The following is a 23,426-nucleotide window of genomic DNA, read 5'->3' as shown; positions in this document are numbered from 1 at the left end:
GTATTAAATGCGGTTTTCCACTCATCCCCCTGCTTAATTCGCACCAAATTATACGCCCCACGGAGATCTATCTTAGAGAACCACTTGGCCCCCTTTATGCGAGCAAACAAATCAGTCAGCAGTGGCAACGGATATTGATATTTAACCGTGATTTTATTCAAAAGCCGATAATCAATGCACGGCCTCAAAGAGCCATCTTTCTTAGCCACAAAGAAAAAACCGGCTCCTAAGGGAGATGACGAAGGACGAATATGTCCCTTTTCCAAGGACTCCTTTATATATTCTCGCATAGCAGCATGTTCAGGCACAGACAGATTAAATAAACGACCCTTAGGGTATTTACTACCCGGAATCAAATCTATGGCACAATCGCACTCCCGGTGCGGAGGTAATGAACCAAGCTTAGGTTCTTCAAAAACGTCACGATATTCAGTCAAGAATTCAGGAATCTCAGAGGGAATAGATGATGAAATGGAAACCACAGGTACGTCCCCATGCGTCCCCTTACATCCCCAGCTTAACACAGACATAGCTTTCCAGTCAAGGACTGGGTTATGAGATTGCAGCCATGGCAATCCAAGCACCAACACATCATGTAGGTTATACAGCACAAGAAAGCGAATAATCTCCTGGTGATCCGGATTAATCCGCATAGTTACTTGTGTCCAGTATTGTGGTTTATTGCTAGCCAATGGGGTGGAGTCAATCCCCTTCAGGGGTATAGGAGTTTCAAGAGGCTCCAAATCATACCCACAGCGTTTGGCAAAGGACCAATCCATAAGACTCAAAGCGGCGCCAGAGTCGACATAGGCATCCGCGGTAATAGATGATAAAGAACAAATCAGGGTCACAGATAGAATAAACTTAGACTGTAAAGTGCCAATTGAAACAGACTTATCAAGCTTCTTAGTACGCTTAGAGCATGCTGATATAACATGAGTTGAATCACCGCAATAGAAGCACAACCCATTTTTTCGTCTAAAATTCTGCTGTTCACTTCTGGACAGAATTCTATCACATTGCATATTCTCTGGCGTCTTCTCAGTAGACACCGCCAAATGGTGCACAGGTTTGCGCTCCCGCAGACGCCTATCGATCTGGATAGCCATTGTCATGGACTCATTCAGACCCGCAGGCACAGGGAACCCCACCATAACATCCTTAATGGCATCAGAGAGACCCTCTCTGAAATTCGCCGCCAGGGCGCACTCATTCCACTGAGTAAGCACAGCCCATTTACGGAATTTCTGGCAGTATATTTCAGCTTCGTCTTGCCCCTGAGATAGGGACATCAAGGCCTTTTCCGCCTGAAGTTCTAACTGAGGTTCCTCATAAAGCAACCCCAAGGCCAGAAAAAACGCATCCACATTGAGCAACGCAGGATCCCCTGGAGCCAATGCAAAAGCCCAATCCTGAGGGTCGCCCCGGAGCAAGGAAATCACAATCCTGACCTGCTGAGCAGGATCTCCAGCAGAGCGAGATTTCAGGGACAAAAACAACTTGCAATTATTTTTGAAATTTTGAAAGCAAGATCTATTCCCCGAGAAAAATTCAGGCAAAGGAATTCTAGGTTCAGATATAGGAACATGAACAACAAAATCTTGTAAATTTTGAACTTTCGTGGTGAGATTATTCAAACCTGCAGCTAAACTCTGAATATCCATTTTAAACAGGTGAACACAGAGCCATTCCAGGATTAGAAGGAGAGAGAGAGAGAAAGGCTGCAATATAGGCAGACTTGCAAGAGATTCAATTACAAGCACACTCAGAACTGAAAAAAAAAAAAAAAAAAATCTTCAGCAGACTTCTCTTTTCTCTCCTTTCTCTGTCAATTAATTTAACCCTTTTGGGCCGGTCAAACTGTTATGGTTCTCAATGGCAAGAGAACATAGCCCAGCAAACATAAGAACTAGCTCTTGGAAGGATGGAAACTAAACTGACCATGAACTAAACCTGCCGCACAACTAACAGTAGCTGGGTAGCGTAGCCTGCGTTTTATCCCTAGACGCCCAGCGCCGGCCGGAGGACTAACTAATCCTGGCAGAGGAAAATATAGTCCTGGCTCACCTCTAGAGAAATTTCCCCGAAAGGCAGACAGAGGCCCCCACAAATATTGGCGGTGATTTTAGATGAAATGACAAACGTAGTATGAAAATAGGTTTAGCAAAATTGAGGTCCGCTTACTAGATAGCAGGAAGACAGAAAGGGCACTTTCATGGTCAGCTGAAAACCCTATCAAAACACCATCCTGAAATTACTTTAAGACTCTAGTATTAACTCATAACATCAGAGTGGCAATTTCAGATCACAAGAGCTTTCCAGACACAGAAACGAAACTACAGCTGTGAACTGGAACAAAATGCAAAAACAAACAAGGACTAAAGTCCAACTTAGCTGGGAGTTGTCTAGCAGCAGGAACATGCACAGAAAGGCTTCTGATTACAATGTTGACCGGCATGGAAGTGACAGAGGAGCAAGGCTAAATAGCGACTCCCACATCCTGATGGAAACAGGTGAACAGAGAGGATGATGCACACCAGTTCAATTCCACCAGTGGCCACCGGGGGAGCCCAAAATCCAATTTCACAACACCGCGTTTCCTGGGCCCACAAAAATCTTGAGCCAGCCCTACCCCCCCACAACTTTAGCCAAATGACTCCCAGTTTTCAATGCCTAACTATTATTATAAAGTAAATTAAGATTGACATGCTTAAGTAATAAGAATTGATGTTTTTGCCATTAAAATGGGCACTGTAGGTGTTTTCCTGTCCTCCACTCACTGTCGACTTTGATTACCCATTGACTTGCATTGGGTTTCATGTTTCAGTCGGCACCCGACTTTTCGCAATAATCGGCCGATTTCACCCTACCCGACTTTTGACAAAGTCGGTGTAAGGTTTAAGACAATTGGCTATATCTGCTGTTATTTTTAGTAGAACCTAGTTTTTCCTGTCGGCCATTTTGCTTTCTGTTCTGCTGTATCTACTTTGCCCTTAACCAGCATGGAGTTCTCAGTTTCAATGTTTCCGCCCTGTTCTCTGCCACTTGCCCTTTAAAAGCAGCATCAGCTGTTTAATCAGTGCTTCAGAATCAAGTCTGCAATGTACCTGACACCTTGCTCCTGGAAGACATGGATTTATTATCCTAACCACCTTCTGCTTCAGATCCTTGGACATGTGTGGACTCAGGAATCTCTCAGCTTACCATCAACATTGGCAAGGGAAGTAGAGAACCTTTAACCTGTTTCTGTGACTAGATGGACAAGGTTTATTCCTGCCTGTCTTGTATCCTGCCTGCAACTGTGTTAACCCTTACTTGTATGAAGTAATACAAGAACTACTTAAGCAAGCCTGTGTCTTCTGTGTTTCCTTGCACCCAAGCACAAGACACTATACAGACAGTATTTTATATCTGACAAGATTCTGAAGCCAACGTTAGTGTCTGCTGGGTCTGGGAACGCCGAGTCTGCTGTGGACCGTGAATGCCAGATATCCAGTTATACCTTCTGTGATGATAGTGGTTGTGACTCCTCACAACCATTTCAGGTGAGCGCATTCTTTTTTTCTTCAGCCAGGTGTGTTACCACAGGTAAACACTATTGTGCGCCCTTGTTTCTCTTCCAGCATTTCTATCTTAAAGGATCTGGGAAGATATTAATTTATACATTCTGTGACGACAGTGGTTGTGACTTTTCACAACCATTTCAGGTGAGCGCATTCCTTTTTTTTTCAGCCAGGTGTGTTACCGCAGGTAAACACTATTGTGCGCTCTTTTCTCTCTTCCAGCTTTTCTGCCGTAAAATATCTGAGAAGATGGAGGCTCGTGTAAAAGACTTATGTGGAGTGACTGATAAGATTCTTGCGGATATTCAGGCTTTAAAGACCAGCTTTGCAAGCCAGCAAGATCTTAATAATCATAACTTGCAAGTTTTCGGACAAAATACGCAGGAATTGCGAACCAGGATTGAGGCTCTGGAGGAACGAGTCCTGGCACCACCCACACCCCCGGGTTCTGGGTTTCCAAAGTTGCCCCCTTTCCATTTTAGCGGTGAACGGGAAAAATTTAGGGGATTTATTAATCAATGCAAACTGTTTTTCTCTGCTCATGCTTCACAATTTCTCTCTGAACGATCCAAGGTGCTAACCATAATCATGTTGCTCACCAACAAAGCTCTGATGTGGGCAAACCCCCTGATTGAGACTGAGGATGAATGTTTAAATAATCTTGAAGCTTTCATTTCAGCCATGGGGCAGGTTTTTGATGATCCAAACCGAGCTGCAACAGCTGAAGCAGCCATGTTGGCTTTGCGCCAAGGTAAGCGCTCAGTAGCTGAATATGCCTTGGATTTCAGGAGATGGGCTCTCGATACCACTTGGGACAGTTCCGCAAAAAAATCTATTTTCCGTAAAGGGTTGTCTCCAATGATTAAGGACGAACTTGCTCGTGCCGACCCTCCCACCGCATTGGGAGACTTTATTAACTACTGCATCCGTATTGATACCCGTCTCACTGAACGCAGACAGGAGAGATGGTCTGAAATTAATCGTCCTAATCATTTCCTGCCTTCCTCCCCAGCTAAGGAGTCTGTGAGCCGGACTACACGGGAACCAGAACCTGAACCAATGCAGGTGGACTCCTTACAGAGACGGGTGAGTGATGCCCGCAAGGAACACCGACTAAAAGAAAATCTATGTTTCTATTGTGGTAAGTCAGGGCACTTCATTACAAGCTGCCCCAACCGTTCTCGTAAGACTGCTGCAGCAGTTATACACTGTGAGTGCTGCGAAAGGGGATCTGTCAAATCCGAATATCAAGCTCTAGGGAGATCTGCAGCTATAGATACTGACTTCTCGGACTTAAACTCCATTATTTCAGAGCCCGATGATGGTATAAATGCAGCAATTTTCCAAGTTTCCCCAACAGTATCCCAGTTGAGCTGTAAGAAGAACAACTCTCATTGTTCCCTCTCCATCAAACTCTGGGTTGACTCGGTATGGGTGTGTAGCTCTGCCATGATTGACTCAGGGGCAAGCGGCAATTTTATGGACATCTCTTTTGCCCAGAAACATGGGATACGTCCCGTGAAGAAGGCTACTCCTGTACAGATGGAGACTGTGGATGGCTCCCTGTTAAACTCTGGACCAGTAGATCAGGAGACAGAAACCTTGAAGGTGTTCATGGGTAAAAATCATCATGAGAGACTGTCTTTTATGCTTATCGCTTCTCCCCATTTTCCCATCATTTTAGGGCTACCATGGCTGCAGGCTCAGAACCCTACAATTAACTGGGAGACCAAGGAGCTGCACTTCCCGGAGAAACAGATAGGTCCAGAAGTTGCAGCTTGTTCTGTTCCTGAGGGATCCTCAACGCTTTCAGAGCTACCGGCTATGTACCATGAGTATGCCGACGTATGTGACAAGAGGAACGCTGACCAGCTTCCCCCTCATCGTCCATATGATTGTCCAATTGAACTCTTGCCAGGAGCAGGTATACCCTTTGGTAAGATCTACCCTTTGGCAGGGCCTGAGCTAAAGGCTTTGAAGGACTATATTGATGAGAATTTAGCCAAAGGCTTTATACGCCACTCCTCATCTCCTGCAGGTGCACCCATATTCTTTGTGAAGAAGAAAGATGGATCTCTTAGACCCTGCATAGATTACCGGGAGCTTAATAAGGTTACTATCAGAAACCGTTACCCACTGCCTTTGATCCCTGAGTTATTGGAGAGAGTACGGCATGCCAAAATTTTTTCTAAACTGGATCTTCGTGGGGCCTATAATTTGGTCCGTATTAGACCTGGGGATGAATGGAAGACCGCATTCAGATCACGTTATGGACATTTTGAATACTTAGTCATGCCTTTCGGTCTGTGTAACGCCCCAGCAACTTTCCAACATTTAGTGAACGACATTTTCAGGGATCTTTTGGATACTTTTGTAGTGATTTATTTAGATGATATTTTGATTTTTTCTAACTCTACAGAAGAACATCATGGACACGTGAAGTTGGTCTTAGAACGCCTACGAAAGAATCATCTTTATATCAAACTTGAAAAATGCGAATTCCATCAGACCGAGATTCAATTTTTGGGGTATGTAATGTCATCACGAGGTATTTGTATGGATGAAAGTAAGACCCAAGCCATCAAGAACTGGCCAGTTCCTAAGAATGTGAAGGAAGTACAGCGCTTCATCGGGTTTGCCAATTTCTACAGGCGTTTTATTAGGAACTTTTCTGAGGTGGTGTCACCTATCACCCAACTTACCCGTAAAAGATCTATCTTCACCTGGACTCCTCAAGCCCAAGAAGCGTTTTCTCACCTGAAGAGTAAATTTACCACAGCACCTATCCTAGTGCATCCCAACCCTGAACTGGCCTTCATAGTAGAGGTGGATGCCTCTGACTGTGCCATCGGAGCTATACTCTCTCAGAGAACAGGTGAGAAGAATGTTTTGCATCCCTGTGCTTTTTTTTCACAGCGGTTGTCTGCAGCAGAAAAGAACTATGACGTGGGCAATAGAGAATTGTTGGCCATCATTGCTGCCTTCAAGGAATGGAGACATCATCTTCAGGGAACTGCACAGCAGATAGTCGTCCTGACCGACCATCGAAATCTTGAATTTATCAGATCAGCTAAGTGCCTGACTCCTCGCCAGGCTCGTTGGAGTCTGTTCCTGAATCAATTCAATTTTGTAATCTCTTACAGGCCAGGGTCGTGCAATGGAAAGGCAGATGCACTCTCTAGGATCCATTCAACTGAGACCTCTCCACTCACTACTTCTAAGACTATTCTTCCCGATTCCAGGTTCCTGGGAGTGATTCACAATCAAGACCTACTCAATGACATCAAGGACGCATACCTTTTGGATCCCTTTCTGGCGCAACCTCCTAGGGATGTAAGTCTTGTTTATAAGAATGGTGTGTGGTTTCAGGGCCAACGTTTGTATATACCCGAAACGGTCAGACTGAGAGTACTACAGCTCATCCACGACTCTAAGATAGCGGGACATAGAGGAGTCTTAAAGACTCAAGAATTCCTTTCTCGTTTCTTTTGGTGGCCCACTTACAGAAAAGATGTTCTAAATTATGTCTCTTCATGTGAAGTGTGTGCGAGATGCAAGACCCCACGTTCTTCACCGACGGGTCTATTACAACCCCTACCCACCCCATCCCGTCCATGGGGATCCATTTCCATGGATTTCATTGTGGAGTTGCCAACCTCGCAAGGGAAAAACACCATTTTGGTGGTGGTGGATCGTTTGACAAAGGCAGCTCACTTTATTCCTTGTAGTGGCTTACCCACTGCTAAACAGACTGCAGATTTAATAATTCAAGATGTGTTTCGCTTGCATGGACTACCGGATGAGGTAATTTCTGATCGAGGAGTGCAATTCACTTCAAGATTTTGGCAGAATTTCTGTGCCGCATTGGACATTAAAGTAAATCTTTCTTCTGCCTTTCATCCTCAGACTAATGGCCAGACAGAACGGACCAACCAGACCCTGGAGCAGTATCTCCGCTGCTTTATCTGCCACCTACAGGATGATTGGGTGGATTTACTCCCTTTGGCTGAATTTTCTTATAATAACGCTCAGAGTGCCTCCACTAAGCAGTCTCCTTTTTATGCTAATCTAGGTTATCATCCTAACATACTTCCTCGATTTCCTATAGATACGCCTTTGCCAGCTGTGGCGGACAGAATCGCTTCTCTACAACGGAATGTTGATCTTCTAAAAGAGAATCTGGAATCAGCTCAGGAGAAATACAAGAGAGCAGCTGATAAGTTTCGTAAACCCGCACCAGCCTTCAAGGTAGGAGACTTGGTCTGGCTGTCAACTAAGAACCTTAAGTTAAGGATTCCATCATCCAAATTGGGACATAAGTACATTGGTCCCTACAGGATCAGTAAGATTGTAAGTGCCGTGGCTTGTCGTCTTCGTCTGCCCAGAACCATGAGAATTCACCCTGTTTTTCATGTTTCCCTACTAAAGGCGGCAGTACCCAATATGTTTCCTGGACGTTCTTCTCCTCATCCTGACCCAGTGCTGATTGATGGTCAGGAGGAATTTGTAGTGGAAAAGATTCTGGACTCTAGGTTGCATAGAAATCAGCTACAATACCTGATTAAGTGGCAAGGCTACTCAGTTGAAGACAACTCATGGGAACCGGTTGATAACATTAATGCTCCTCGCTTACTTCGCCAGTTCCATCAGAGGTACCCAGACAAGCCGGGTCTGGGGTCATCCGGAGGATGCCCCTAAGGGGGGAGTAATGTAAGGTTTAAGACAATTGGCTATATCTGCTGTTATTTTTAGTAGAACCTAGTTTTTCCTGTCGGCCATTTTGCTTTCTGTTCTGCTGTATCTACTTTGCCCTTAACCAGCATGGAGTTCTCAGTTTCAATGTTTCCGCCCTGTTCTCTGCCACTTGCCCTTTAAAAGCAGCATCAGCTGTTTAATCAGTGCTTCAGAATCAAGTCTGCAATGTACCTGACACCTTGCTCCTGGAAGACATGGATTTATTATCCTAACCACCTTCTGCTTCAGATCCTTGGACATGTGTGGACTCAGGAATCTCTCAGCTTACCATCAACATTGGCAAGGGAAGTAGAGAACCTTTAACCTGTTTCTGTGACTAGATGGACAAGGTTTATTCCTGCCTGTCTTGTATCCTGCCTGCAACTGTGTTAACCCTTACTTGTATGAAGTAATACAAGAACTACTTAAGCAAGCCTGTGTCTTCTGTGTTTCCTTGCACCCAAGCACAAGACACTATACAGACAGTATTTTATATCTGACAGTCGGGTTTCGCGAAACCCGACTCGATCCGAAAAAAGTAAAAGTCGCTCAACTCTAGTAACAAGGCATTCATTGAACCAGTTACAGAAGAAGTAAGCAGGCTCCTTGCATCTTCTCGCCCGACCACTTGCACCAGCGACCCCATTCCGTCGCATCTCCTCCAGTCCCTTTCCCCGGCTGTCACCTCTCACCTAACAAAAATATTCAACCTTTCCCTCACTTCCGGTATTTTTCCCTCCTCATTTAAGCATGCCATCATACATCCACTACTTAAAAAGCCCTCCCTCGATCAAAATTGTGCCGCTAATTATAGACCTGTCTCTAATCTTCCCTTCATCTCTAAACTCCTGGAACGCCTGGTCCACTCCCGTCTTACCCGCTATCTCTCAGATAATTCTCTTCTCGACCCTCTTCAATCTGGTTTCCGCTCTTTACACTCTACTGAAACTGCCCTCACTAAAGTCTCTAATGACCTACTAACAGCTAAAGCTAATGGTCACTATTCCATGCTAATTCTCTTGGATCTCTCCGCAGCATTCGACACTGTGGATCATCAGCTCCTCCTCACTATGCTCCGCTCCATCGGCCTCAAGGACACCGTTCTCTCTTGGTTCTCCTCCTATCTCTCTGGCCGATCCTTCACTGTTTGTTTTGCTGGTTCCTCCTCCTCTCACCTTCCCCTTACTGTTGGGGTTCCTCAAGGATCAGTCCTAGGCCCCCTCCTCTTCTCTTTGTATACTGCCCCTATTGGACAAACAATCAGTAGATTTGGTTTCCAGTACCATCTCTATGCTGACGACACCCAATTATATACCTCTTCTCCTGTTATCACGCCGACCTTTTTAGAAAACACCAGTGATTGTCTTACCGCTGTCTCTAACATCATGTCCTCCCTCTATCTGAAACTGAACCTGTCAAAAACTGAACTCCTCGTGTTCTCTCCCTCTACAAACCTACCTTTGCCCGACATTGCCATCTCTGTGTGCGGTTCCACCATTACTCCAAAGCAACATGCCCGCTGCCTTGGAGTCATCCTTGATTCCGAGCTTTCATTCACCCCCCACATCCGATCACTGGCTCGCTCTTCTTATCTGCATCTCAAAAACATTTCCAGAATTCGCCCTTTTCTTACTTTCGACTCTGCAAAAACTCTTACTGTCTCACTTATTCATTCTCGTCTGGACTATTGTAACTCTCTACTAATTGGCCTACCTTTTACCAGACTCTCCCCGCTCCAATCTGTCCTGAATGCTGCTGCCAGGATCATATTCCTCGCCAACCGTTACACCGATGCCTCTACCTTGTGCCAGTCATTACACTGGCTACCCATCCAATCCAGAATCCAGTACAAAACTACTACCCTCATCCACAAAGCACTCCATGGCTCAGCACCACCCTACATCTCCTCTCTGGTCTCAGTCTACCAACCTACCCGTGCCCTCCGCTCTGCTAATGACCTCAGGTTAGCATCCTCAATAATCAGAACCTCCCACTCCCGTCTCCAAGACTTTACACGTGCGGCGCCGATTCTTTGGAATGCACTACCTAGGTTAATACAATTAATCCCCAATCCCCACAGTTTTAAGCGTGCACTAAAAACTCATTTGTTCAGATTGGCCTACCGCCTCAACGCATTAACCTAATTATCCCTGTGTGGCCTATTAATAAAAAACAACAACATAATCACGTTCCTCCATCATGTTCTCATACACTTTATGCAGTTAATAGCCTCTGTGTCTGTACTTTTACATACTTAGGCAGTTAACTGGTTCATGCAGCTTTACATGAACACCCGAGCCTTACACTATGGCTGGTCCAAATAACTAAAGCAATTGTTACCATCCACCTCTTGTGTCTCCCCTTTTCCTCATAGATTGTAAGCTTGCGAGCAGCAGGGCCCTCATTCCTCCTGGTATCTGTTTTGAACTGTGATTTCTGTTATGCTGTAATGTCTGTTGTCTGTATAAGTCCCCTCTATAAGTTGTAAAGCGCTGCGGAATATGTTGGCGCTATATAAATAAAATTATTATTATTATTATTATTATTCATCTGCTAAGTGTAATGTATATGTTAGTGTCCTCAAGTGACAGAGGTGCCTTTAGACCCATCAAGCACTAGGACATTCAATCTCTGCACCCTCAATAGTTATGCCCCTGGTACATTCGGTGTATCAATAATAATAAATCTCCTATTCTGATTTAGGAAGCAAGAATAGTCTTGACCAGAGTTTTTTAATCTTTCTTTAATGAGGTCTCCGCAGATCAACCAATGTGATATCTGAGCCTCATTATGTAGACCAAGGTGATGCCTGGGCCTTACTGCACAAAGGAAGGTGATGTCTGGACTTTACGAGGCAGACAAAGGTGATGACGGATCCTCAATAGAGAGACCAAGGTAATGCATGGGTCTCACTATAAAGACTAAGGTGATGTCTAGACTTTACTAGACAGACCAAAGTGATTCCGGATCCTCATTGGAGAGAATGTGGTAATGCCTGGGTCTCTCTATAAAAACTAAGGTGATGTCTGGACTTTACTAGACATACCAAGGTGATGTCTGGGCCTCACCAGACATACCAAGGTGATGTCTGGGCCTCACTAGACAAACCAAGGTGATGACCTGGACTTTACTAGACAGACCAAGGTGATGCCTGGACTTTGCTAGACAGATCAAGATGACGCCTGGGCCTCACTATACAGTCCAAGGTAAATCCTAGGCCTCACTAGAGAAACCAAGGTGGAAGGGAAAATTATAACATCAATTAAGTAAGATTAGTTTGTCTACCATTAACAGGACTACCTCTACACAAATGGCATGACCACTATTTACACTTATTGCAGGACCTCAGAAACATAGGGGTTTGGATGAGAATACATAAGTGTCAATAGTGACACCTCTGCCTAGTGAAAGAAAACACCATGTGCACAGCTACAAACTGGTGCCTAGACTAGGTTCCCAAACCATCAGTATACACAACAAAGAAGTCTAGCACTCAACTTCAGTAACCGCAGAAATGATTTATTTGTAGCACTAGAAACGTTTCAGTCCATGGGGACTTTCATCAGTCACGTGCTTATGTAGGCCAGAAGGGCTCAGGTTATGAGACAAAGAGGGGTAATATGCAGAAGGCACAGAGGCGTAATGACCCCTTGTGGCGCAAATGGCGAGATTAGTATCAAACTTAAGGAAAATTGCAGATATGGTGGAACCACGATCCCCCTATAGGGTTACACCACCCGCAAACTGTGAGTGATGGTGGGAGAGGAGAAGGGCACAGCCTCCAGACACGGTATCCACAGCAAGTCTCACAAGTGTCTTGTTGCTCAGTTGTGCAGCGATGCCTCCCACTTCTCTTTCTACTCTGGTTAGAGCCTGTTTGTGCTTTCCTCTGAAGGGAGTAGTACACACCGTTGTAGGAAATATTCAGTTTCTTTGCAATTTCTCGCATGGAATAGCCTTAATTTCTAAGAACAAGAATAGACTGTCGAGTTTCACATGAAAGTTCTTTTTTTCTGGCCATTTTGAGAGTTTAAAGGAACCAACAAATGTAATGCTCCAGATTCTCAACTAGCGCAAAGGAAGGTCAGGTTTAGGTTCTCTAATCAGCCAAACTGTTTTCAGATGTGCTAACATACTTGCACAAGGGTTTTCAAGGTTATTCTGACCATCCATTAGCCTTGTTACACAGTTAGTGAACACAAAGTACCATAAGAACACTGGAGTGATGGTTGTTGGAAATGGGCCTCTACACACCTATGAAGATATTGCATTACAAACCAGATGTTTGAAGCTAGAATAGTCATTTACCACATTAACAATGTATAGAGTGTATTTCTGAATCATTTAATGTTAGCTTCATTGGAAAAACCTGTGCTTTTCTTTCAAAAATAAGGAAATTTCTAAGTGACCCTAAACTTTTGAATAGTAGTGTGTATATATATATATATATATCTTTATATTTAATAGAGAGTTAGATAGCAGAATAGCCGATAATTCAATTGTCTGTAAAATTATTGCAGAACCCGACAGGATATGAGACATGGTTTACATGCAGTAAACCATTGCATATCAGTTAGATTTATATATGTCCTTGACTAATAATGTTAGCAGTGTGTTTGTGTAAAATTTTGGAGCTGTAGGTGTTAAATTAAAAGATTAATTGACGGAAAAGCTGGCATGGGCTCCAGCGTAATTTTCCCCACCAGAGAGGGAAAGCCAGTGACTGAGGGCAGATATTAATTGCCTAGAGAGGGACCATGGTTATTGCCCCCCCCCCGGCTAAAAAATTCTGCCCCCAGCCACCCCAGAAAAGGCACATCTGTAAGATTCCCCCGTAGTGATGGCATATGGGGTAATAAGGGGTTAATGTCACCTTGCTATTGTAAGGTGACATTATGCCTGGTTAATAATGGAGAGGTGTCAATAAGACACCTATCCATTATTAATCCAATAGTATGAAAGGGTTAAAAATGCACACACATGTTAAGAATAAAGTCTTTTAATGAAATAATGAAACACACAGGTTTAACTACCGCTGACGTCACTGAGGCTGCACAGACTCCCTGTCTGACCCGTGGTGAACTGATAGGGTTTGAAAATGTTCAGAAACTTTCCCACGCTAATAAGTTCATGTCTAGTCAGGCATAGAAGGCTGCGCAGGCAGCTTTTCATTCATTCCTCCGTGGTGAGAGGAGTCCTATTTAAACCCACTGGAGTGCCTTGTGTTCACAGCAGGACGCCTGTGAGTCACAAGGCAAAATAAAGAAAAAAAAGATTGGGTCCAAGTAGTGACTCAGTCAGATTTTTAGGAAAACCCATTAAGGGCTTTTAGTTTTAGAGGGATTTACAGGTTTCGTAGTGGAGCTAATCGCTCTCTCCACTCCGGGTTATGGAAGTGGCTCTATGGCCACGATTCCATTTAAAATCTGTCAGTTTTGCCTTGGGTGTGTCAGTTTGGATTCTGCAAGTTGCAGAGCAGGTGGCTCGGTGCACCCAGGCCTGTGTGGCGCTAACACAGAGCCAGGGAACTCAAGGCAACTGACACACCCAAGAGACACGGTTGGTCACTTAGTTCAGAGATCAGCTTGAGAGGGCTGCAGAACCCACTGTGGAGGATGGGGACACAGCAGAGAGGACTGATATCAGCTCCCTGCTGTGGCCGTGCTGTCCCGTTCAGTGCGTATCCTCCCCCGATCTCTGTTCTGTGAGTTGCTGCTGGGAAGGGAACAGTGGAGGGAGCGGAATACACACTGTAAGCCCTGCTCTTCCTCCACTGCTGTCAACTGTGTGCTGTGTAGCCCTGGCCTCCTGACTACAGGTGAGTACTCACCATTGGGACGCACCATTCAGGAGGACAGAGACGGCAGCCAGTGAGCGCTCTCATCAGTCTGGTGGGGAAAGCGTTCATTGGCCAGCATCTCTTCCTGCATGACACAACCGCTTTTTGAACTCCTGCACTCCGCACACCGCTTTCTCCCCGGCTCTGGGTATCAGAATGATTACGGGAGGGAGTGAGAGGGGTCGGATGCTGCATGACACCAGGCCCCTCTCACTCCCTTCCATAATCTTGACTCAGTGGCCCCATAGCGGCTGCATACTTTCCTCCATCTTTGGGCCGCAGTGCAGTTGCTCCAGCTGCATCGGTGGTATATCCGCCCCTGATGTAATGAACATTAGATACGTAGCTCTGGGTGGGTATTACTATGATGGGCATTAGATACATCGCTCTAGGTGGTATCACCAGATGCGTATATAGAAATCATGGGGCCCCATAGCAGAAGTTATTATTTCCACCACCCAGCCCTCCAAAAAAATAAAATAATATCCAACTAGGTCACAGAAGAGCATAAATCATAACTTTGCAACCCTTACAAAGTTATTTTCGTCCTATTGAACTTCATAGATTCCCCATATAGTACAATGGGCCCCAAATTTCTTTCCAAACAGTATAATGGCTCCACATAGTGCTCAATACAGTATAATAACCCTACATAGTACTCCACAGTATAATGACCCCATATATTATAATGCCCCCACATAGTCTTCCATACAGAATAATGGCCTCACATAGTGCTCAATACACTATAATGTGCCCCACATAGTGCACCATATAGTATAATGGACTCACATAGTGCTCCATACAGTATAATGCACCCACATAGTGCTCCACAGTATAATGGTCCCACATAGTCCTCAATACAGTATAATGTGCCCCACAGAGAGCTCAATACAGTATAATGAACGCACGCAATCACCATTATGAGCAATAGATACATGGCTTTGCTATGTAAATTTACAATGACATAGAAGAACCGATACTCACCTCATCCAATACCTCCACTAAATGCATCTCCTGTCATCACTCCCAGCCTATCAGCTGCTGTTACCGCTTGGCTCGCACTGAGCAGTGACGGTATATGCGTATGCTGTGAGCTTCACAAACATGTTGCCAGTCTCCTCCCACAGCTGTGACATGGACAGCCCAGGGGGCATTCCCAGGTCACAGGAGGAGGCAGCCACAGTGTAGGAGATGCTGATAGAGCACTCCGCCCTTCAATGTGTGGTGTTTTTAATTACAGCAGGATCCTACCTACCCATAAATACAAGCTATTGAAAGAGGTAGCCACATTTACCCAGGAATTCAGACTTCAGCCTAAGAGAGGTATTCACACTAGACACGTAGGGTGCCAGCAGCTTGAACCTACCCTGTCTTTGGTTGCTGGGCATGTATGTAATAATAATAATAATAATAATTTTTATTTATATAACGCCAACATATTCCGCAGCGCTTTACAATTAGCGGGGACATGTACAGACAATAAATTCACTACAAATTAAGACAATTTAAACAGTGACATTAGGAGTGAGGTCCCTGCTCGCAAGCTTACAATCTACAAGGAAATGGGGGGGATACAATAGGTGAAAAGTGCTTGTTATTTCAGGTCTGGTAATTATAATAAATAGGGATTTTCATATAAAGCTGCATGATCCGATCATCAGCCCGTGTGTTTAAGTGCAATAGTCAAGTATCAAGTGCAGTTATCGTGTGGAGACAGATGAATAGTAGGGTGCAGATTCAGAATAATATTTGGAAGGAGGGAACAGGGCAAAGTGGGTTTACTGAGTAGTTGATGTGGTAGGCTTGTTTGAAGAGATGGGTTTTCAAAGCGCGCTTGAATAGGTCGGGGCTAGGTATCAGTCTGATCGTCTGGGGAAGTGCATTCCAGAGAGCTGGCGCAGCACGAGAGAAGTCTTGGAGATGGAGGTGCGAAGTTCGGATTACGGGGGATGTTAGTCTTAGGTCATTTGTAGAACGGAGGGCACGTGTAGGGCGATAGACGGAGATAAGAGAGGAGATATAAGGCAGTACATAGGCTGCCATATTTGAGGTATATAAATGTTGTTACACACCAGCAAATTAAAATGGGAGCCCCCAGTGACTGAAATAAATAATATTGTTTTCTTCAGAGCACCTTTTTACAGTGAGCACCCCTTCTATATTCTGTGAAATAAATAATAATCAATAATAAATATTATTAACAGTAATATAACAATAATTAATGCATAAATAATAATAGCAATAAATAAATAATTATTAATACAAAAATACAAATCGCAGCACCTTCCCTTTAATTCACCATTTGTCTGTTGATCTGTATGTAACAATAAACTACAAACTGTAATTCAATCATGTAGGTTAACTCAGGTTGCTGCAGCCAAAAAAGGGACTGTTTAGTTTATAGTGATTTTCCTATACAGTACTTTAAAAAATATTGTCTATGGGCCCAAAGTGAGGAAATAAAGAAAATAAACCTTTACTCACCTCTTACTGACTGATACCGCTGAACAGTAATGGCTACTGAGTCCCCCACCAGTCTTCTACTATAAGCAATGTGACATGATGGCAACAGCCGATAATCGGTGAATAATCGTCTCATGCCTTCAGCGGCCACTGATCGGCTTTAGATGCTACACGACATAATTTATGCCATGAAACCAGCCGGAGTTAGAGTAGACAGTGCTACAGAAGGTGAATACAGATTTTTCTGTGCCTCTGGAATTTTCAGCATCTTCCAGCTGCCATGACCCGCAAGGAATATGCCCCAATGTGAGCATAAATGTCATAATTTACATTTCTTGTACTCTACATTTGGGTAAGTTCATTGTCCGTCAGTGAATTCATGTAAACAGTATTTTTCTCTATTTTGGTCAGCTTGCCATTTTTATATCTTCTGTTATAGGAGGGATTAATGGGTCAAAAGCCAAGTGATGTAGAACATTTGTTGAAGCAATCTCAGAAGGAGCTGCTGTGGCTGCAGAGACAGCTGTCATTCATCTCCAATGGAGGTCCACCATGCATCCTCTCCCCAAACAAGGTATGACTTTAATTCTGATATATGCCATATTACAATGAGAGTCCGGTGTGAGCATGGGTTAACGCAAATCTGGAATACAATAATCATATTACTAGTGGTGGCCTATGTAAAAATAGCACACATATCTGCTGAATTTGATTTTTAAGACCCATTAATATATGCAGCTTAAGGTGCACAATTTATTACAGCCATATATCAGGAATGCTAACAGTGGTCTCAGGAGGAATAAGGACTTTGATCTACGGCAGGAATAAATTACAGTGATTGCTTATATTCTTGGTTATTAACATCCGTCTAAGAGATCTATTATACTTAACTTACTGTGAGCTCTAAATTATCAGAAATTAATTACTAGCCCAAAAGTACAACGTCACTCCACGTCTGAGGATATCACATCACTGCAGTACTTATTCCACTTCTCTTCATTACCTAAATATATGTATACTACTGGCAATAGGTATATGGAAGATCTGGAAAGGAACCTATAATAGGCAAGACAGCAACACAAAAGATTATTGTTAGTGGAAATGCAACACCCGCTAGGGCCGTGGGGTACTCGGAACTGGGTCGTACGGCTCTTAAAGGGGTGGTCTCGGCAGTAGTGTTGAGCATTCCGATACCGCAAGTATCGGGTATCGGCCGATACTTGCGGGTATCGGAATTCCGATACCGAGATCCGATACTTTTGTGGTATCGGGTATCGGTATCGAAACAACATTAATGTAAAAATGTGTAAAAGAGAGAATTAAAATAAAAAATATTGCTATACTCACCTCTCCGACGCAGCCTGCACCTTACCGAGGGAAGCGGCAGCGTTCTTTGTTTAAAATTTGCGCTTTTCTTTCCTTTACGTGAAGTCCCGGCTTGTGATTGGTTGCTTCGCAGTCACATGGGCGACGCAACCAATCACAGCAAGCCGTGACGTAATTTCAGGTCCTTAAGGATTTTAAAATTACGTCCCGGCTTTGTGATTGGTTGCGTCACAGTCACATGGGCAACGCAACCAATCACAGCAAGCCATGACGTAATTTCAGGCCCTTAAGGATTTTAAAATTACGTCCCGGCTTTGTGATTGGTTGCGTCGCCCATGTGACTGCGACGCAACCAATCACAAGCCGTGACGTCACGGGAGGCTGGACACGCGCGCATTTTAAAATGCGCGCTTGTCCAGCCTCCCGTGACGTCCCGGCTTGTGATTGGTTGCGTCGCGGTCAACCAATCACAAGCCGGGAGGCTGGACACGCGCGCATTTTAAAATGCGCGCTTGTCCAGCCTCCCGTGACGTCCCGGCTTGTGATTGGTTGCGTCGCGGTCAACCAATCACAAGCCGGGAGGCTGGACACGCGCGCATTTTAAAATGCGCGCGTGTCCAGCCTCCCGGCTTGTGATTGGTTGACCGCGATGCAACCAATCACAAGCCGGGACGTCACGGGAGGCTGGACAAGCGCGCATTTTAAAATGCGCGCGTGTCCAGCCTCCCGGCTTGTGATTGGTTGACCGCGATGCAACCAATCACAAGCCGGGACGTCACGGGAGGCTGGACAAGCGCGCATTTTAAAATGCGCGCGTGTCCAGCCTCCCGTGACGTCACGGCTTGTGATTGGTTGCGTCGCCCATGTGACTGCGACGCAACCAATCACAAAGCCGGGACGTAATTTTAAAATCCTTAAGGGCCTGAAATTACGTCACGGCTTGCTGTGATTGGTTGCGTCGCCCATGTGACTGCGACGCAACCAATCACAAAGCCGGGACGTAATTTTAAAATCCTTAAGGACCTGAAATTACGTCACGGCTTGCTGTGATTGGTTGCGTCGCCCATGTGACTGCGACGCAACCAATCACAAAGCCGGGACTTCACGTAAGGAAAGAAAAGCGCAAATTTTAAGCAAACAACGCTGCCGGTTCCCTCGGAGAGGTGAGTATAGCAATATTTTTTATTTTAATTCTTTCTTTTACACATTAATATGGTTCCCAGGGCCTGAAGGAGAGTTTCCTCTCCTTCAGACCCTGGGAACCATCAGGAATACCGTCCGATACTTGATTCCCATTGACTTGTATTGGTATCGGGTATCGGTATCGGATTGGATCCGATACTTTGCCGGTATCGGCCGATACTTTCCGATACCGATACTTTCAAGTATCGGACGGTATCGCTCAACACTACTCGGCAGCGGTGACCCGGTCCGTGGCCCTGGGTGTGCAATAAAAGTGATGAGGGGAATATAAAATGGATGATGGTGGAAATATAAATAAAGTTTGTATAGGGAAAGGGGGATTGTTTGTGATGCCACTTGTGGTGTTTGGCTATAAATGGCCGACGCTGCTTAAGGAGACTGCTGGGGCTGATGGTGATGCAGCTGGGATGGTTCTGCTCGCCACAGGTGGAGCGGGGCCCCAGGGCTATCGGTGCAGTTCTGTAAGGGAATTGTGGATGTTGGGGTGCAGGACTGAGGGTCCAGAACTGAGGGTGCGGGAATAACTAGAGGACACAATGGTTGCAGTTTCTTTACCTTTAATCCCAGGTTGAAGGTGCAGTCCGGGGCACAAGTCACAGCTGGTGATGTAGATCCAGGCAGCATGGAAACAATTCAGAGTACACCTAGCCAGGTGGGGTTGTGGGCCTTCCTACTGCGCTGTTCTCTGTGTGCTTGTTGGTTTTAGCTCTCCTCAAGTCCCTCTCTCAGTCTGTCCACTAAGTGAAACACTACTCGCATTGCAGGCAGCTTGAGCCTTTTCCAGGTGTCACTCCCTCATGGTGACTCCGGGCTCTCGTGTGTTGCTGTGCCTTCGGGTGTCAGCTGGGGCCAGGAGACCCCTGTCCTCCGGATTTGATTGTGAGGCCTGAAGTTCTCTCAAAAACATGGACTCTGGTGCCCAGTCTTGTGTGCTTAGTCCTGGGGGTGAGCTCCGTCGCAGCTCCTATCCCCCAGATTCTCCTCACTTCTTGCCTCTTCCCCCTTCACGGTCTGCTCTCTCACACTGAACTGACTAACCCCGCCTCCAGGCCAGAATTTATAGGGAAGTTCCCCTAAAACAGGTGTTAGAGCTCCCCCTTCTGGTCTGAAGTCGGGAAAGGTGTTGTATGCTGATTGTATTACCTGCTAAGGGGATCCCTCTTGCTTCCAGGCATGCCCCCCCCCCCCGAGGAAGGCAATGCCACTACGGCAACCAGACTCCTGGGGTGCCACACTTCCCAAAAATCAATGTAAAGCATAAAGGGAAGTTGTCAACTGTTGGGACCAGAAGTGCCCGTTAGGCACATTCCCATATGTCTATTTGACATCTATCTGCTCCTTATCTCACCATCCACTACTGTTTTGAATGTGAACAGCCTCTTCTTCCTTCAGTATGCTGTCTATCCGGTCAATTTGATCTAATACTGGAGATACCAGGGGACTGAGATAAAGAGTCTGCTCATACTGCATTCCTTTCTGTCTATCCGGTCTAATACTGGAGATACCAGAGGTTCTGAGATAAGCAGAGACTGCGCCACTCTGTCTTTTTGAATGCTGGCAGTATGTGGTATACTGTAGGTTATCTCCAGGGCACATGAGTGGAGTTTCCTACTGCACATGCTCACAAGCTATTAACATTCTATGACAGGTTTCTTTCAAGGAAATCAGATGACTGTGGGCAGCACGGTGGCTCAGTGGATAGCACTGCAGTCTTGCAGCGCTGGGGTCCTGGGTTCAAATCCCACCAAGGACAACATCTGCAAGGAGTTTGTATGTTCTCCCTGTGTTTGCATGAGTTTCCTCCCACACTCCAAAGACATAAAGATAGGGATTCTAGATTGTGGACCCCAATGGGGATAGTGCCAATAATGTTTGTAAAGCACTGTGGAATTAATGGAGCATTATATAAATTAGTAAAATAAATAAATCATTCTATAGTGATTACCTCCCTACAGAAGAGGAACATGATTTGCTAATAAAAGGTATTTATGAATTTATTTATAATTACATTTCCTCCAGTTATTTTTGTTTATTCCTAGAGAACCCCTTTAAAGGGTAAGATTACTTTATATACACTGTACTAATATATCAATGCAAGTGTAAAGAGCAATTAGAATGGCAAAAGGTTGCTGGGATGCTGGAAATAAGAGCTGGCAATTGACGAGCCAGGTATAAACCTTCCTGACGTGCAGTGATAGAATGTCTCACCACATACGTCATTGACTGCATAAATCCAAACACTATTCTTTTAATGAATTAGAGTCGGTATTTAACTACCCATGTACATTACTAAATACCCCAATATCGTATTTCATCTACCACTGTGGACCCATCTGGGCTTTCTGAAATAGTGTATTCATTATGTACTGGATAGTATTATTTAAGAATCTTTTTTTTTTAGCTTGTTGAAGGAAAGTATATTTCTCTGTTACTCAATTATTGATGAGAGTAGCAGTGACCATTGTGGATTTTTCATACTTTAACAGAATGATACCCGCAATTTTGTTCATGTCTGTATACCAAAAAGCAAAGTACGGTATTTTTTTGACAGGTTTCTAAAAACCACTTTATTATTATTTTTTTCCCCCTGAAATAAAATGTGCTGTATTTGACTTTAGTTTAGCAGTAAAATGTAATAACTAGTGTTGAGCGATACCTTCCGATATCGGAAAGTATCGGTATCGGAAAGTATCGGCCGATACCTGCAAAATATCGGATCTCGCCGATACCGATACCCAATACCAATGCAAGTCAATGGGACGAAAATATCGGAATTAAAATAAACCCTTTCTTTCCTTGTAGGTTCATTCTACATGGAGGAAAACAACTAAGAATAATGTAGGATGTATTGGGGGAGGTGGCGGAGACATTAAAGGCATAGAGGTTTAGCCCAATCAAATAGAATAGCAGGAATTATTTTTTTTTTTTTTAAGATGTTCGGAGTTACAAAGATATTGACTATGTTAAGAATTTTTTTATTTTGTCAGATATTGATGTTTCACTACTTCCACGCCCTTCACCTTTTTTTTAACTTCTCCCACACTTTCTTCTTCATCATCATCAGCATCTTTGACATCAACTTCTTCTTCACCTTATTCATCTTCTTCTTCATCTTCTACCTATTATTGTTTTTTGTTACATTCTTCATATTCTTTTTATTCAACTATTATTCTTCTTCATATTCTACTTCTTCATCATATTCTTATTTGTGACAGGCATTCCCGTAGTTGTTATCTATAAAAGTTTGAAGATTACACCTTCCGTTCTGCCTGTCACAAAAGAGTTTCATTTGTCTGCGTTCAGTTTGGCCTGCAGCATCAGGCTTTATCCAGGGGCACCACGAGGAGGAACGGACTCACCCCCATACACTGCTTAGTCTTCTTCTGCTTATAATTTAGATAATATCTTTTGCTCTGATATTTAGTGTTATGCTTAATGTTCTTCTGCGCTTTGTTCTGCAGCCTGTTGTTCTTCTGCTTCTCGGTCTTCCATGTCCTCGTCTCCAGTGTCGTCGTCTCCGGGGTCGTCGTCGTCGTCATCGGGGTGGTCTTCAGGGTCATCGTCTCCAGGGTCGTCGTCATCTCAGTGGTTGTCGTCTCTGGTGTCATCGTCATCTTAGGGGTGGTCTTCCGGGTCGTCGTCTTTAGGGTCTTGAACTTGGAAATGTAGCAGAAGGTACAAAAAGGCTGAGAAAATGCCGAGAACCAGCTGATGGAACTGGAACTCGGATGGCTACCCGAAGGTCCAAGAGCCAATGGAACTACCGAGGACAGCTGACGTTACTGGAACCCGGTAACTAAGCAGGAGGTACCCGTGCCAGAAAGCACTACCAAGGACCACCTGACGTTGGTGGAACTCAGATACCCAGAAGGAGGCACCTAAGCCAAAGGCTCAACCCGGAACCAGCTGATGGTACTGGAACCAGGATAGGGAGCAGAAGGTACAAGAGCAAAAGACACTGCCGAGAACCAGCTGACGGTACTGGAACCCGGATGGGTAGCCGAAGGTCCAAGAGCCAATGGAACTACCGAGGACCAGCTGACGTTACTGGAACCCGGTTACTAAGCAAGGAGGTACCCGTGCCAGAAAGCACTACCAAGGACCACCTGACGTTGGTGGAACTCGGATACCCAGAAGGAGGCACCTAAGCCAAAGGCTCTGCCCGGAACCAGCTGACGGTACTGGAACCAGGATGGGTAGCCGAAGGTCCAAGAGCCAATGGAACTACCGAGGACCAGCTGACGTTACTGGAACCCGGTTACTAAGCAGGAGGTACCCGTGCCTGAAAGCACTACCAA

The 23,426-nt window shown here is 44.8% G+C and overlaps 1 protein-coding gene across 20 annotated transcripts in view; it reads left to right on the top strand.

Annotated features, from left to right (window-relative positions):
* Positions 1–23,426, top strand: part of RIMBP2 (RIMS binding protein 2) — an 817,544-nt gene that overhangs the window by 202,409 nt on the left and 591,709 nt on the right. For all 20 annotated transcript variants that reach the window (XR_013223594.1, XM_077293289.1, XM_077293285.1 and 17 more), the window contains exon 5: positions 17,039–17,173. Coding sequence is in view for 19 of the 20 variants with exons in the window: in XM_077293289.1 (XP_077149404.1) it covers positions 17,039–17,173 (135 nt within the window). In the remaining variant the exon portion in view is untranslated. The remainder of the gene's footprint in view (positions 1–17,038; positions 17,174–23,426) is intronic.

Source organism: Ranitomeya variabilis, chromosome 1, assembly GCF_051348905.1.
Source record: "Ranitomeya variabilis isolate aRanVar5 chromosome 1, aRanVar5.hap1, whole genome shotgun sequence".
Lineage (NCBI taxonomy): Eukaryota > Metazoa > Chordata > Amphibia > Anura > Dendrobatidae > Ranitomeya > Ranitomeya variabilis.
Note: the sequence above shows the minus strand (reverse complement) of the source record. Positions and strands in the feature narration are given on the sequence as shown.